At 37.8% G+C, this 14,256-nt stretch overlaps 2 protein-coding genes across 3 annotated transcripts in view; one reads left to right on the forward strand and one right to left on the reverse strand.

The window, feature by feature from the left end:
• ESF1 (ESF1 nucleolar pre-rRNA processing protein) overlaps nucleotides 1–3,635 on the reverse strand; it is a 63,178-nt gene extending 59,543 nt beyond the window's left edge. The window contains exons 1-2 of one of the 2 annotated variants that reach the window (XM_045809222.2): nucleotides 3,519–3,635; nucleotides 1,088–1,770 (exon numbers count right to left, since the gene is read on the reverse strand). In XM_045809222.2, coding sequence (XP_045665178.2) covers nucleotides 1,088–1,730 — 643 coding nt within the window. In that variant the 5' untranslated portion in view covers nucleotides 1,731–1,770; nucleotides 3,519–3,635. The other variant, XM_045809214.2, reaches the window with a different exon arrangement.
• A 9-nt stretch (nucleotides 3,636–3,644) lies between these two features.
• NDUFAF5 (NADH:ubiquinone oxidoreductase complex assembly factor 5) overlaps nucleotides 3,645–14,256 on the forward strand; it is a 28,070-nt gene continuing 17,458 nt past the window's right edge. The window contains exons 1-5 of the mRNA XM_045809234.2: nucleotides 3,645–3,934; nucleotides 6,307–6,347; nucleotides 9,231–9,294; nucleotides 12,312–12,359; nucleotides 13,710–13,813. Coding sequence (XP_045665190.1) covers nucleotides 3,713–3,934; nucleotides 6,307–6,347; nucleotides 9,231–9,294; nucleotides 12,312–12,359; nucleotides 13,710–13,813 — 479 coding nt within the window. The 5' untranslated portion in view covers nucleotides 3,645–3,712. The remainder of the gene's footprint in view (nucleotides 3,935–6,306; nucleotides 6,348–9,230; nucleotides 9,295–12,311; nucleotides 12,360–13,709; nucleotides 13,814–14,256) is intronic.

Consider the following 14,256-nt stretch of genomic DNA (forward strand, 5'->3'; position numbering starts at 1 on the left):
GTCTCTCAATTTACTTTTTCCAAACCCTATGGTACTTCCCCTATGAATTTTTCTCTGATTACCATATCTTGAGTGACCTCTTCCTCTGAATTCCCATAGCCCTCTGCTAAACATCTTTTATGGCACTTACTATTATTTATTATATTACAGATCTGATTTCTACCACTTTAGATCTGTGGTTTCCAGTATGTAGCCAGCAGCCACATGTGGCAACTGAGCACTTGTAATGTGGCTCATTCAAATTTTATACTTGAGATTAGTATAAAAATAGAATGCAAACTATGCCATTAAAATTTAAGTTGATTACACATTGAAACAATTTTTTTATGTATTAAATAGACTATGTTAATAAAATTAATTTCACCTTTTTTTTTTTTACGTCTTAACGTGTCAACTAGAAAATTCAAAATTACACTTTTATTGGACAGTGCTGCTTTAGAACTGTAGAATTTAGCAGGCTTTTATTTGCAATAGAGGATCCTGGGAAGGTCAAACTCCACTCAACAAGCTATGCACCTTGCAGAGGTGCTGTGTCTGCTCAGAGTGAATAAACCTACTGCTTCACTCAAAGATGCTGTCTCTTACCAAACGGTGAGCTTTAAGAGCTCTATCTATCCAAAAGGGCATAACTTTTTCTAATTTGCACAGGCATCATATAAGCGAGCAGTAGCCCCAAGATACGGGTCTTACCCATGTACTACCTGCCACGTACTAGTTACTAAAAGTAGTTGAATGAATGAAGGATGGATGAGTACACAACTCTGCTAGCCCTCTTCAGACACACCTCTTCTTACTATTTGATGACAACATATAACACTTTATCTGATTAGAGAATATAGCTCTCACTAGTGCCTACCACAAATCAAAATCATTGTTTAGCCTCAAGTTTTCTCTCCTAGCCATTATAGTACCAAATAAAAAATAATCATTATATGGCATTTTTTTCTTTCACAGCTTTATACTTCCAAATAAGCATTTGATCATTCCCATTACAGTATGAAAATACTTACTATATATACCTTCTTTAAAAAAAAATCAGTATAAAAATGATGTATTATCAAAGAATCCATAATTCTTTCAAACCAACCTGATTGCATTTCTCTTCTTTTCTCAGAGTACTTGACCTTGGGAGATTTCACAATTTCAGAGGGGCCCAAGTCTCTTGTGCTTAGTTTTCCTTTGAGACATGAGTCTGTACAATGCTGAACAGTGCTTTTTTTCTCTGTTGTAATTTTTTGTGTAAATTCTTCTCTGTCTTTCTTGGGACTTATTTTTGAACCTACCTTCTTAGATTGGCATGACTTTTTCATTTTCTGGATTCTGTCAGAGTTACCTAAATCATTTTTATCTCCAGAATCCTTTTGATTAATTTTCTTGGTTTCTTTCTTTTTCTCCACAACTAGATCTTTTGATTCTATTTTATTGTTAGTCTGGGGTTTTTTCTTCTTCATTTTCTTTTGGTTCAGTGCTTTATCATCTTCATCAGATAGATCTGAATCAGAATCTGAAAGGTCGTAAAAACGTTTCAAGTCCTCTGTAGTGCTGTGGTTGATGGGGCGTCCTCTTTTATCCACAGCATAATTCAACTTGAACCTTTTGTCATGAAACATTGCTCGAAATCTCTTGTCAATTTTGACTTTTCGATCCTTTTCTGGCATTTCCCAAAATCTTGGGTCTTTTGTAACCCTCCTAAACCGCTGGTCACTCATTATTTCTTGTTTGGATGCCATTTTTAAATGTCTGACTACAAATGCTTGAAGAAATCAAATCCTAAAAAGTAAAACAAATATTACAATAATGAAGGGTTGGTTAAACAAGATGCTTTGGGAAAAAAATACTAATTCACAATATATTCTAAGTTAAATATAAATAAAGGTAATACATCCAATTTCATTTCTCAAACTTATTCTTTTTTTTTTTTTTAAAGATTTTATTTATTTATTTGACAGAGACAGACAACCAGCGAGAGAGAGAACACAAGCAGGGGGAGTGGGAGAGGAAGAAGCAGGCTCCTAGCGGAGGAGCCCGATGTGGGGCTCGATCCCACAACACCGGGATCACGCCCTGAGCCGAAGGCATACGCCTAAAGACTGCGCCACCCAGGCGCCCTTCCCAAACTTATTCTGAGTCACATACGAAGAAGCAAAAACTATCAGAATATCCCCTTTTGATTATACACCATTTGGAGAAATAAATTTAAGACAAAACCAAGCAAAATTCCAGGGCTTTACAGAGGGAGACAAACACGAGCCAATTGCACTCACTTAGAATTTCTATATATTTTTTTGTATACCTGTTACAAGTTAAAAGCTAATGTGATCAAAAATTTCCCAAGCCTCAGTTGATCCTATTTGTTTCTTCACATTCTGGTCCCATTCTCTGTTAGTCCTTACTTCATGCTACTACTCTGAACAGTTCTACAATGCTAGTCTCCTAAGACCCACATCAATTCAGATTTAGCTCACAAAGTTCCCTTTAAAAACCAGATAAATTTTCATCCCAGTTATTAATAAACATCACTTCTTTCTATAATTTCTTATTCTATAAGTAAGACCCAAAGTCTCCCCAAAACATATTAGACTCTGTGTGTAAGAGATATTAGTATTGTTCCCTTGAAAACAGTAACAGTTTAGCATCTCAATTTGATTTTTGCAGAGCTAAGAGTCATCGTTTTTTTGTTTTTTAAAAAAAGACCTTATCTGTCCATTTGTCAGAGAGCGAGAGCGCACAAGCAGGGGGAGCATCAGGCAGGGGGAGCATCAGGCAGAGGGAGAAGCAGGCTCCCCGCTGATCAAGGAGCCCAATGGGAGACTCGATGCAAGGACCCTGGCTCACGACCCGAGCCAAAGACATAACCGATAAGCCACCCAAGGCGTCCCAAGAGTCATTGATTATTAAGAACAAAAAGGAACTGATCAAATAGGATAGCAGTGCTTTCTTTGGAAAGCAAGGCTTATTTTTTTCCCTTAAATTGAAAAACAATTTTTATACATCAAAAAAAAACCCCAAAAAACCCAACAACCAAAAAAAAAACCCCCCAAAACCAAACCCACACAGGTTTCAATGATGCACTTATTCGCGTAAGCATTTAACCCTCTGAACAGGTGGGACCGAGGTAGGTATCACCTCATCCAACTATTAGTGATAATGCATATAACTGTTTACAACTAAAGCATTCAATAAGCGTCAGATATTCAGACAGAGATGGGCGACCTGACCTCACCTTCCGACGCCCACCTTCAACTCCGCAGCCCACGCTCCCCTCTACCCACCTTCTAACGCGGAGAACGCCAGGGTGGTCCCAGGACGACGATCTCCTTCCCAACCCCAAACCTCAGGGCACAGCTACTGGGCTGAGGTCCTTCGACAGGACCCTGGAGAGGGCCAAGAAGTCTGAAAAATGAGACTGGCATGGCAAAGAAAAAGGGCGCAACCCCTCATGAATCCAAAGAAGACCCCGTCAAAGACGGGTTGGGCACCCACCCCGGCAGTTCTTCTGGAAAACCGAACCTACTCACCGGCTCTGAGCACTCGCCGAGTCTCACGTGCGATCCACACCCACAATCCTCCGCGTGACGCTCCACCGTGACGGCAAGAGAACTGGGCCAAACTACTTCCCCTTTTCCTCTGCGGCGATCTCCGGCGCAAGCGCCGGAGCCGCGGTGGCGCATGTGCACTGTAAGTGCATCGGCAAGGGGCGTCACTGCTGGACATGCTGCGCTCGGGCTGTCTCTGGCTCTTCTGGCGGCGACCTCCGGCGGCGGGGGTCGCAGTAAAGAACTTCGGTCTCAGGAAGGTCGCCTCCGGCGTCTCTACCCCGGGCAGCACGTCGCCCAGAGCCTTAAATATCTTCGACCGGGATTTGAAGAGAAAACAGAAAAACTGGGCGGCCCGGCAACCTGAGCCGATGAAGTTTGACTACCTGAGGGAGGAGGTGAGTCCGCGGGGCAGTGGGGGAGGGCGGCGCCGAGCTTTGGCGCCAGTTCCGGGGCTCTGGCCCGTCCCCAGCCGACCCCACCTCACTGGGTGACCTTGAGCAGCTGCCCTGCCTGTCTGAGCGTCTACTGTGATCACTGAAGGGGTGGGTGAGGATATTTGTAAGGTGCTATTCATTGATTCATTCATCCACTCGGCAAATATCGCTGGAGTTACAGTTATGTCTTGGGCAGAGTAAGACCGCTACCCTCAGGAGGTTTCATTTTTGTGGGTGTCGGTGAACAAGAAATGTAATTTCAGCCAAAGAGGTACGGTGAGGTACTAAAGTGAAGTAGTATATAATGACATCCTTGGTCAGAGAAGGCCGCTCAGGCAGACGACATGATGAGAAATTAGGCAAGCTGAGCTCTGGAGGGAATAGCCTTAATAAGCAAAGGGAAGGACAAGTGAAGAGTTTCTGAGACGGAAAGGACCTTGGTTGAGGCCTCCAGTGACGCTTCGGTGAAGGAGAGAGTGGGAGAGGAGGTCAGGGAGGGCCCAGGTTATTAGAGCAGTAGAAGATAAAGGACTTTGGATTTTCTCATCTAACTGAACTGCCCATTTAGTATGGTAACCTCTGGCCACATGTGGCTATTGAGCGCTTGAAATGTAGCTAGTCCAATTGAGATGCGCTGTATCTGTAAAATACACTGGATTTCAGTGACTCGCTGTGAAAAAAGATGCAAAATATTTCATTAACAGTTTTTTTTTTTAATCTTGATTACTTGTTGAGATTGTAGTTTTGATATATTGGATAAAGTAAAATATGTGAAAAATAATTTCTCCTGTTCCTTTTTACTTTTTAAAAGTGGCTGATAGAAAATTTAAAATGACACATGTGGCTCTCATTGTTTTTCTGCTGGTCAACACTGCTCTAGAGGAGTGTAAGCCTGTGGAATGGTTTTTTGTTTTTGTTTGGGGGAGGGGGTTGGGGAATCAGCCCCCCGGGCTTGATCTCACAAACCTTAGATCGTGACCTGAGCCAAAATCAAGAGTCTCTTAACTGACTAAGCCATCCAGGCGCCCCTAGCATGTTGAATGGCTTTAAGCAGTGGAGTGATAGGATCTGGTTTATGTTTTAGGAAAATTAACTAAGATCTCTGATTTGTGCTCGTTTGAAGGACCTCTTCCTCTGTCCAGGTGGACTAGAAACTAAGGGTTTTTACTCTCTGGACACACAGCACCAAGTTCAGGCCTAAGTAAATGTTTCTTTGGGGATGAAGCAAAATTGAAGTTAAGTATAATGAACTCTTTAAAGCCAAAGCAGGAAACAGTTTTTGAGCTCCTTTGGACAGACCTCTGTGCAGGCTTGGCCTGACCAGATGATTGACTGTGTTTGTTCTTAGGGTTCATAATGACATGTGCTTAGAAGATGTATATTTCTAACCACTCTTCTCCAAGCAAACCATGTAGATTACAACTTGACTGAGGCCTCATCAATCTGTAGGACTAGAATAAGTGAGGTAAAGTATATGAATGTTCTTTTTATAATAAACACGTTATTCATAATAGGAATGATATACAAAGCGGTCTCCTCCAGGAAAAGACTTCTTTATAACTCTTTTCCCTTCCTCTACTACCTCCTAAAGCAAATACACATATGTTCTGAACTGCCAAGTCCTGATAGAAACTCTGGGGTGTTTATGAAGGAATAGTGGAATGTGAGGAATATTAGGTTCCCACATCTTTATTCCTGCCAGATGAAGCTAGCCTAGCAAAAGGAAGCACCTACCTTATGACCTCTTTTAGATTGGAATGGGATGGGGGAGAACAGCATGAAGTGCAGTTTCTTCAGTTTTGGCTAACTTTCTAACTTGCACATATTGCTTGGAAAAGTTGTTTACTTGTTTAGTAGTTCCACAGAATTTCTTATGAGTCTTCCAATAATAGAGTTTTTAAGTGATCATTTATGCATTGATCTGTAATCCAAGCTAACAATATTTTTTCACTTTCATATACTTCATGCTAATATCTGTGGACAGTAATGTATCTCTTATGCTCCTCTTCTTATCCTTGTAATCTTATATAGAACATAGAATGTAAAGGCCAAAATACAAATACATATTCATAGATATTTAGTTTTAGATTTATTAAATGGACTTCTGAAGTAGTTTTCCTCAATTTGTTTCCTGGAGTAGTTTAATTTATGGTGTTTATAATCATGGTCAAATTTATATAATTTGTGGTCAAATTGAAAATGAGATAGAGAGAAGTACTTATCAACATGTTGAAACATAAGTAACCTGTGGATTACTGAATACTAGAAAAAGTGTTGCTTCTCTGTTAAACCTACTTAACTTGTATACATCATTGCTGCTTGTAATCCTTCAGGTTGGAAGTCGGATCGCAGACCGTGTGTATGACATAACCAGGTAAGTGATCATTATCATAATAAGATACAATTAACTTTTGACTGGAGAGTCAAGAGATTGAATGCTGAGAGCTTAATGTCTTGAATGGCAGAATCTGGAGGAATTTATTACCAGGATTAGTGATATGAATCACAGTCTTAAGTCTCCTTTTTTTTTTTTTTAAGATTATTTATCTATTTATTTGTGAGAGAGGGAGAGCACGCACGCGCGCTCAGGAGGGAGAGAAAGAAGCAGACTTCCCACTGAACAGGGAGCCCGACATGGGGCTTGATCCCAGGACCCTGGGATCCTGACCTGAGCCAAAGACAGATGCTTAACCAACTGAGCTACCTGGGCACCCCAGGTCTCTCCTTCTTTATGTCTGGAGAGCAGGTGTTCTTTTTCCTTCACTGTAGCCAAAAAAAAAAAAAAAAAAAGAATGAATAGAAGCACAACTCATAGGTTCTCTATGAGCCTGAATGACTGATCCAGTTTCATTTGGCCAAAAGCCAGTGATGAAAACATTGCTCCAAAAATGGAGATAAAAATTGACCTTATGTGAATTTTTAAGATTTAATAAACCTAGCTTTAAACGTTTAACTACAATTAACAACAGAATCTTTTACTAAGTGAAGGAAAGAGTCTACCTAGATTTGTTCCCCACTCAGGTTATATGAGACTTTGGCCATTTTATCTTTAATATTGTTAATGGCAGTAGGGTTCTATGATAATTATATAGAGGCAGATTTGAGAAGAGAACACTTTCATGAAGTATTATTAAAACCTTGATGAATTCATTGCTCTGTATTAGGCATGACAAAAATTTTACAAATTCAAGTTTACAGCTGTGGCAGAAACCACATAACTAATGGTTAAATAATGTCTTTACTGTAGAATTGCTCTGTGATGTTAGCAAATCACTTTGTGCTCTTTTGTTTAAAACACATCCATTAAATTAGACCAACATTGGATGAATTTATTACATTTGTTTATAAAAAGGGGAATTTTATAAAATTGAAAACTTAGTCATTTTTTAGAGATATTCATGCTACTTAAAAGATTCTTGGGGTGAATTTCATATAGTAAAAGAATGCTTCATTATTACAGATAATCACCCCCATTTCATCTGTTTTATTAGTTCCATTATTTTAAGGATCTGAAACAAATAGCTAGTTCTCTTTACTGCAGTCAATCATTTGCCTAGATTTTAGGCCATTTATTAAAAATGAAACACTAAATTTTCCAAATAAATATGGATTTTATAGTCTTTTTATGTCATAGTACTGAGCAAAACATAGATCTACAGAGATACCTGTGGTTATGGCTAAAAGCATGTCTTTAACATTAACTCTTTAGAACTAAATTACTAAAAATACCAGTCTAAAAAATAAAATACCAGTCTAAATGCCCTTGCACTAACATTCTATTGTTACAAAGTATAGGTTATATTGTCCACACTGATCTTTTGTTGATTTTTAAAAAACTAACCCCACATATTATTAAATGTCTTATTTGTGGAATCTGAAGTCCATTTAATACTGTTATAATCTGGGGGCTCCTCGGTGGCTCAGTTGCTTAAGTGTCTGCCTTTGGCTCAGGTCATGATCCCAGAGTCCCAGGATTGAGTCCCACATCACGCTCCCTGCTCACTGGGGAGTCTGTTTCTCCATCTCCCTTTGCCCCTCCCCCCGATCATGTGTGTGCTCGAGCGCGTGCGTGTGCTCTCTCTCTCATATGAATAAATAAAATCTTTTAAAAAACCTGTTATCTGCGATAATAATAACATAACCAACTTTCGTTGAGCATTTGTACTGTGCTAGACAATTTATGTGCACCATTTCATAAAATTCTCTTGAGGGAGGTAGTAACTTTTCCATTTTATAGATGAGGAAACAGATTCAGTAAGATTAAATCACTTGTCCATGGTCTCAGAGCCAGTAAATTGCAGGCCCAGAATTCTGAATCATGTCTTTCTGATCCCAAAGCTTGTGTACTTTACCATGTCATACTGCCTGGTTCACAATCAGGATAGAGGGCATTATGTAAATAAGTGGTTCTTTCTCATTCTCACCACCAGTTCTCCAACGGTGTGCTGGTGTTCTGTATTTTTGACATGTTTGTAACAGAAATTGGAAAAGTACTCCTAATTTTGGTTGCAATAGAAAAAAATGTTATTAGTGGATAAAATTTTAAGTTTTCTTGTCACTTGAAATTGGCTTGTAGATGTGTGAACTGGTTTTGTATGACATATATTGAGAGGAGGCAATGTAGTATGGGGGCTAAAAATTCTGATTCAGGATTCTGACTAACTGAATTTAAGTTCTGACTACTGCTTATTAGTTGAGTGACCTTGGGTTGACTTACTTTGAACACTTAGCACATTGCTTTGAACCTGCTAAGATTTCAATAAAAATTAGCTGCTATTTAGTTGGTGTTTTGTTTAGTTTTTAGTTTAACATATTAATATTTCATGGTATTTTATATAATGATTTTTAAGTTATCTGCTGCCTCAACAAATTTGAGAAAAAGGGATAATTAAGTTCCTGACAAGTATGCCGATATTTTCATGTTAATTTATGTTAGCCTCTTTTCATTCTTTATTTGTATATATTACTAAATTAAAATATCCCACTAAATTTGTTCTTTGAATCCACATCATGGAGCAACCTCATGGAAAGCCAGTTGACTGTGAGGTCCTGTGAGTGTCTGGACCAGACAGACTTGCTCCTTAAATATGTTCTCTGGTAGAAACAGCTTATAAGTGAAGCAGAAAAGGCAGATGGTGTAACTTTTTGAAAGTTGTGTTCATTAAAATGTTTTTACTTAAGAAAAGTTAGTTTTAAGTAATTGTTTTGTGGACTGTGTTATTACAGACAAAACATAGCTTCTGTATCTATTTTTTAGAAATTTTTCCCTTGCTTTGGATGTTGGTTGTGGAAGAGGTTACATAGCACAACATTTGAATAAGGTATATGTATTCAGTGACTTAATTTACTTTAAGAAGTAAAATTGACTATTTTTAAAGAAAATCTTCCTTAATTCAGTTTGTATCATATTTAGATTTTGATTATATCAAAACCACTGTTTTTTTTTAAATGGTGAACCAGTGGTTGTTTTGTGCCTTAAGTATTTCTTAAAGTGGTTTTTCTTTTTTTCAGTCTGTTTTGTACAGTGATTCCTACTTATAGTTTCTTTAAATCTATATAAGATATGTTGCTCTTCATTCCCATTTTGTGCAAATGTTTTTGATACTTCACAATAAAATCAGATCGACATTCATTTGGAAAATGTGATTAAGCTAATTTTTAGCTGAGAAAAATATTAATTTTATCATTTAATTGGAAGTGCTTCTATGGGACTATATATAATAGCCTTTTTTAAGGCTTAAACCATTTTATTTTGCTTTGTTTTCTAATTTAGACCATAAAGACATTCATTTATCGTTTTAGCCTCTGTATATAAGACACTGTGTTGGACATAGATTAAAGTGGACTTTCCATATTAAATCTACTTCAAGAAAACATACACTTGGGCCAGAGTGGTGGGAGTGGGGCATGAGAAGCTCCCAAAACACTGTTGTCGTGGGCAGGGCAAATCTATTCTAGTTGCTCAGGCCAGAAACCTTATTCATTGATTCCTCTTGTGTCCTCCCCTCCCACATTGAATCCATCAGCAAATCTTACTTGGATTTCAAAATATATCCATAACTACTACTTCTTTCCACTTCCATTATTTTCATTTTGGTGTATACTGCAGTATCCTCCTATTGGCCACCCTGCTTCTGCCTTTGCCCTCAACAGCCCATCCTCACAGCAATGTAGTCCTTTTAAAGCACAAGTCATTTCATTTCCAGTCCTCTGCTCAGAACTGCTGGCTTCTCCTCTAACTCAGTAACAATCCAGAGTCTTAATCCATAGGCCCTCAGTGATCTGGTTCCATAATATGTCTCTGACCTTATGTCCTTCCCTCATTCCTTACTTTTCAGCAACCCTAACCTTTTCTCTGTCTCTCAAACTGGCCAGGGCTTTGCATTATACTTGTTCTCTCTTCCCCAAGATATTTGTGTGGCTTACTTCCTCACCTTTTTCAGGTCTTTGCTCAGATGACCCCTATCAAAGATTCCTTCCTTGACTATTCTATAAAATAGGATCCCCACTCTCCACTGGCTGTTTGCCTGGCTTGTTTCCAGAGCACTTTTTTATTAGCACCAGATGTGTGTTTGTTTAATTGGTGTCTGTCTTCTCTTGCTGGAATATAAACCCCATGGTCTTGCTCATTTCTGGTCACTGCTAAATTCTCAATACCTAGAATACACAATGAAAATTTATTAAATGAATATTGCACGAATAAATGCAGGATGACTTTGAAGTTATTACTTCAGTGACTGGAAAAAGTCAGGGGATGTAGTGGGGCAAGGAGCCTGGGAATTTCCTATTTTAGATATGTTGAGTTTGAGGTTAACAGTGGACTATATTAGTGTTAATGTCTGACAGGTAGTTGGAACTGTGGAACTGGAATTGGGGTGTTGCGGTTAAGAGCACTGACTTGAACTTGGACAGATAAGGATTTCAAATTCAGCTCTGCCGCTTGCTGACTATATACCCTTGGACCAGTTACCCAACTTCTTTAGACCTCAGTTTCTGTAAAATGTGAGCAGTAATACCTATCTCCAAAGGTTAGCAAGAGGATAAAGTGAGACAAGGTTAAATGGAGGCTATTCCTATTTGGAAGGCTGTCAGAGGTGATAACTGAAGCCACAGGAATATAAGCTTACTGGAGAAGCATATAGAAAAGAACCTTCCACACTGTTTTTGGGGGTGGGAGAATGAAGAGTAATTACACCAGAAATTGGCAGACACTACGACTTGGGGCACCTTTTTATTTTGGAAGCCTGTAGTTAAACATTTACCTGCACACCAGTTACACTTGAGTAGTTAGCAGTGACCAGGTAATGGTAAGGTACCCTTTCCAAGTTGTGGGCAGGGAAGTTCTTTAAGAAGGGGGTGTGCATGAAGTGGAAAGGATTGGCTTCTTTATCAGAGGAGGGGAAGCAAAGTAGAAAGTACTCAAGAAGTTTCTAGGAGACAACAACAGTACTGGGCTTCAAAGAGGTCAAGTAAAGTAGGACTGAGAGCACACATGCTGTTGTAGTTGATTAGGTTGTTAATAATCTCTATAAATAGTGTTAATGGAGCACTGAAAGTGGGAATAGGTTACCAAGAATGGAGGAGAAAGACATTAATGAGAATTGGAGTTGTAGATTGCAAACGGAACAACTAGAAGGTAGTTAGAGGTGAGGAGATTTTTCAAGATTGGGAGGCTTATGCCTGCTTCAAGGTAAAGGAAAAGACACAGAAGACAGAGATGGAAGATTGACAGAGATGGTGCTGGGGCGGGGGGAAGCGGAATCCTGGAGAAGGAGCATAGTGGAAGGTGTTAATCTGGGAAAGAAATGGTGCAGTGCTCTTGGAAGGAAGAAAGGAGAGATGAAACGGAAAATGAAACCAGTGAGTTCCCCTTCTCCCTAAGAGTTTGTGTTTATTAAGTCTTTCTTTACTCTCTGTAAACTCTTTGAATGAACAACTAAAAGGCAGGAAAAACCGTCCAGGTCTTTTGTGGCCCAGCAGTGGGGACTAGCTCTCAGCATGTTGTGCTGTGGAAAAGTTCAACACGTAAGCCTTAATCCAGTGGAGTGAACTGAAGAGGTTGATTATTCACATTTATGTTGTGTATTTTATTAAATATAGTTAAATGTGTTAAATATAAGCATGGTTGCATATATTTAAATCTGTGTAAATTACTATATGTTATTAAAGCTAATTGTTTACCATACTGGTTTTACTGCAAAAAAATACGCTTACAAAGCTGAAAATGACTCTATGATTGCGACTTTTGCCTTTAGCAGTTTCAACAGTTATTTTGTTTTGTTAGTGTGTTTTCGTTAGTTTGTTTTTGTATTATCTGATTAACTTTATTCCATTACAGGAAACTGTTGGAAAGTTTTTCCAAGTAGACATTGCAGAAAATGCTTTGGTAGGTAGCTTTTTAACACTATTGATTTCTGGTCTCTTGGTTTTATTTTTAGTTTTTTATTTTTATTTGCTTCAAAATGAAAATAGCTTTATTGTTTTTTTCTGATTATATATAACACATACAGAGAATTAAACAATACAGGAAATGCAAAGGGGAAAGAAAATATCATCTCTGGTTCCACCATTCAGGGGCAACCATGGGTGACATTTTGATCTCCACCTTTGCAGATGTATAACTGTCTCCCAACATAAAATTTTATACAAATGTTATAATGATAACATGCCATGTTTTTCACAGGATATGATTCTTTTATATCAACTAATGATACATATATACATAAATTCCACCTTTTTAAATGGCTATATAGTATTCAAATATAAGAATATTCCATGGTTTATTTGGCTAAATTTCTAGTTTCTTAATAACCAACACTGTGAAGAACATCCTCATATAAAGCAACTTGGTACATTTGATTTATTTTTCTCCCTGGAAATAAATTCCTAGTAGTGTAATTTTTGGATTCATGATGTTCATCTTTAAATTTTTGATATACATCAGATTGCTGTAAGAGAGATAGAGTAATATTATATGAAAGCACTTTTTCTTCTCTTTGGCAGCACTGGGCCATTTGTTTCTGTCTTTGTCAGCTTGAGAGGCAGGAAGTTTAATCTTATTGATAGTTTTATTTGCACTTTGATTGTTAATGCAGCCAAGTAGCTATTGGTGTCTTTGGGTTACTGTTATTTTTTAATTTGTGAATTTGTAAGTAATTTTGTGATGTGCCTATACCTGCACTGTTGCCTTAGTATGTTCTTATTCTAGGTAGCTTTAAGAGTTTGTTTTTTAGGGATATTAATTTCATCATCTATGTTGTAAATATTTTCCAAAGTGTGTTGTTTACATTGTTTATGGGTTTTTAGAAGTTTTTGATTAGTTTATCATCACATAAATCAGTCTCTTCCTTTACAGTTCCTGGCTTTTGAGTCACGTTTGCTTGAAGTGTTACCATCTAAGAGTATAAAAATGTTTACCCATATTTTTGTCTAGTACTTTTATGGCTTCAGTTATTCCACTGAAAATTTCAGTCTTCTGAGCTTTGTTTTGGTGTAAGATATGTATCCTGTTTATATTTTTCCAAACCACTAGCCAGTTTTTGTGGCTGGTCTTAGTTCTCATTTAAGAAACACTGCTTGAGCTTCTTTGTGGCTTTGGGTTTTTTTTCGTTTTTGTTTTTTGGGAAGGGATAGAAACTGCCAAGTAAATATAACATCGACTTAAATTAACAATGATTGTATTAGTAACTGAGATTCTATATGAATGTATTTTGAACTTTTATTTTTTAACCACTAGAAAAATATCTTAGAAATGGAAATTCCTACTGTCAGTGTTATAGCTGATGAAGAGTTCCTTCCCTTCAGAGAAAATACCTTTGACCTGGTGGTTAGCAGTTTAAGGTTGGTAATCCATTTGTACTTCTTAAAAATGTATGTTATAAATAAATAATTTATGGCATGCAGTTTTAATATTATGGGGTAAAGAAAATAGGTAATGGAGTAAATTCTTAATAACTTATTTTTAAGTCACAAACCGGCTTTCTTGGTTTATAAACTATAAGATTTCTCTGGTAAAGAATTATGAATTATATGCTCCCTAGTGAAGATGATATAATACAGTACCTTAACTTTTTTCTCCCCAACTTTTTTTCAACTTGCTAAAGCTCATCTGTGATAGAAGGGTTTTCGTCCCCAATGTGCATAACTTAGTATCCATATTGATGGGGGCAGGAGTTGGAAAGAGTATACTGGCTCCAACATTCAAATATTAGAGCACTCTTATAAACTCATCTGACAAATAAGGAAAAGCTAGTATTTCCTTCAACTTCAGTTTTTCTTCCACA

The sequence above is a fragment of the Ursus americanus genome, chromosome 22 (genome assembly GCF_024610735.1).
Source record: "Ursus americanus isolate L20-20 chromosome 22, mUrsAme1.1.p, whole genome shotgun sequence".
Lineage (NCBI taxonomy): Eukaryota > Metazoa > Chordata > Mammalia > Carnivora > Ursidae > Ursus > Ursus americanus.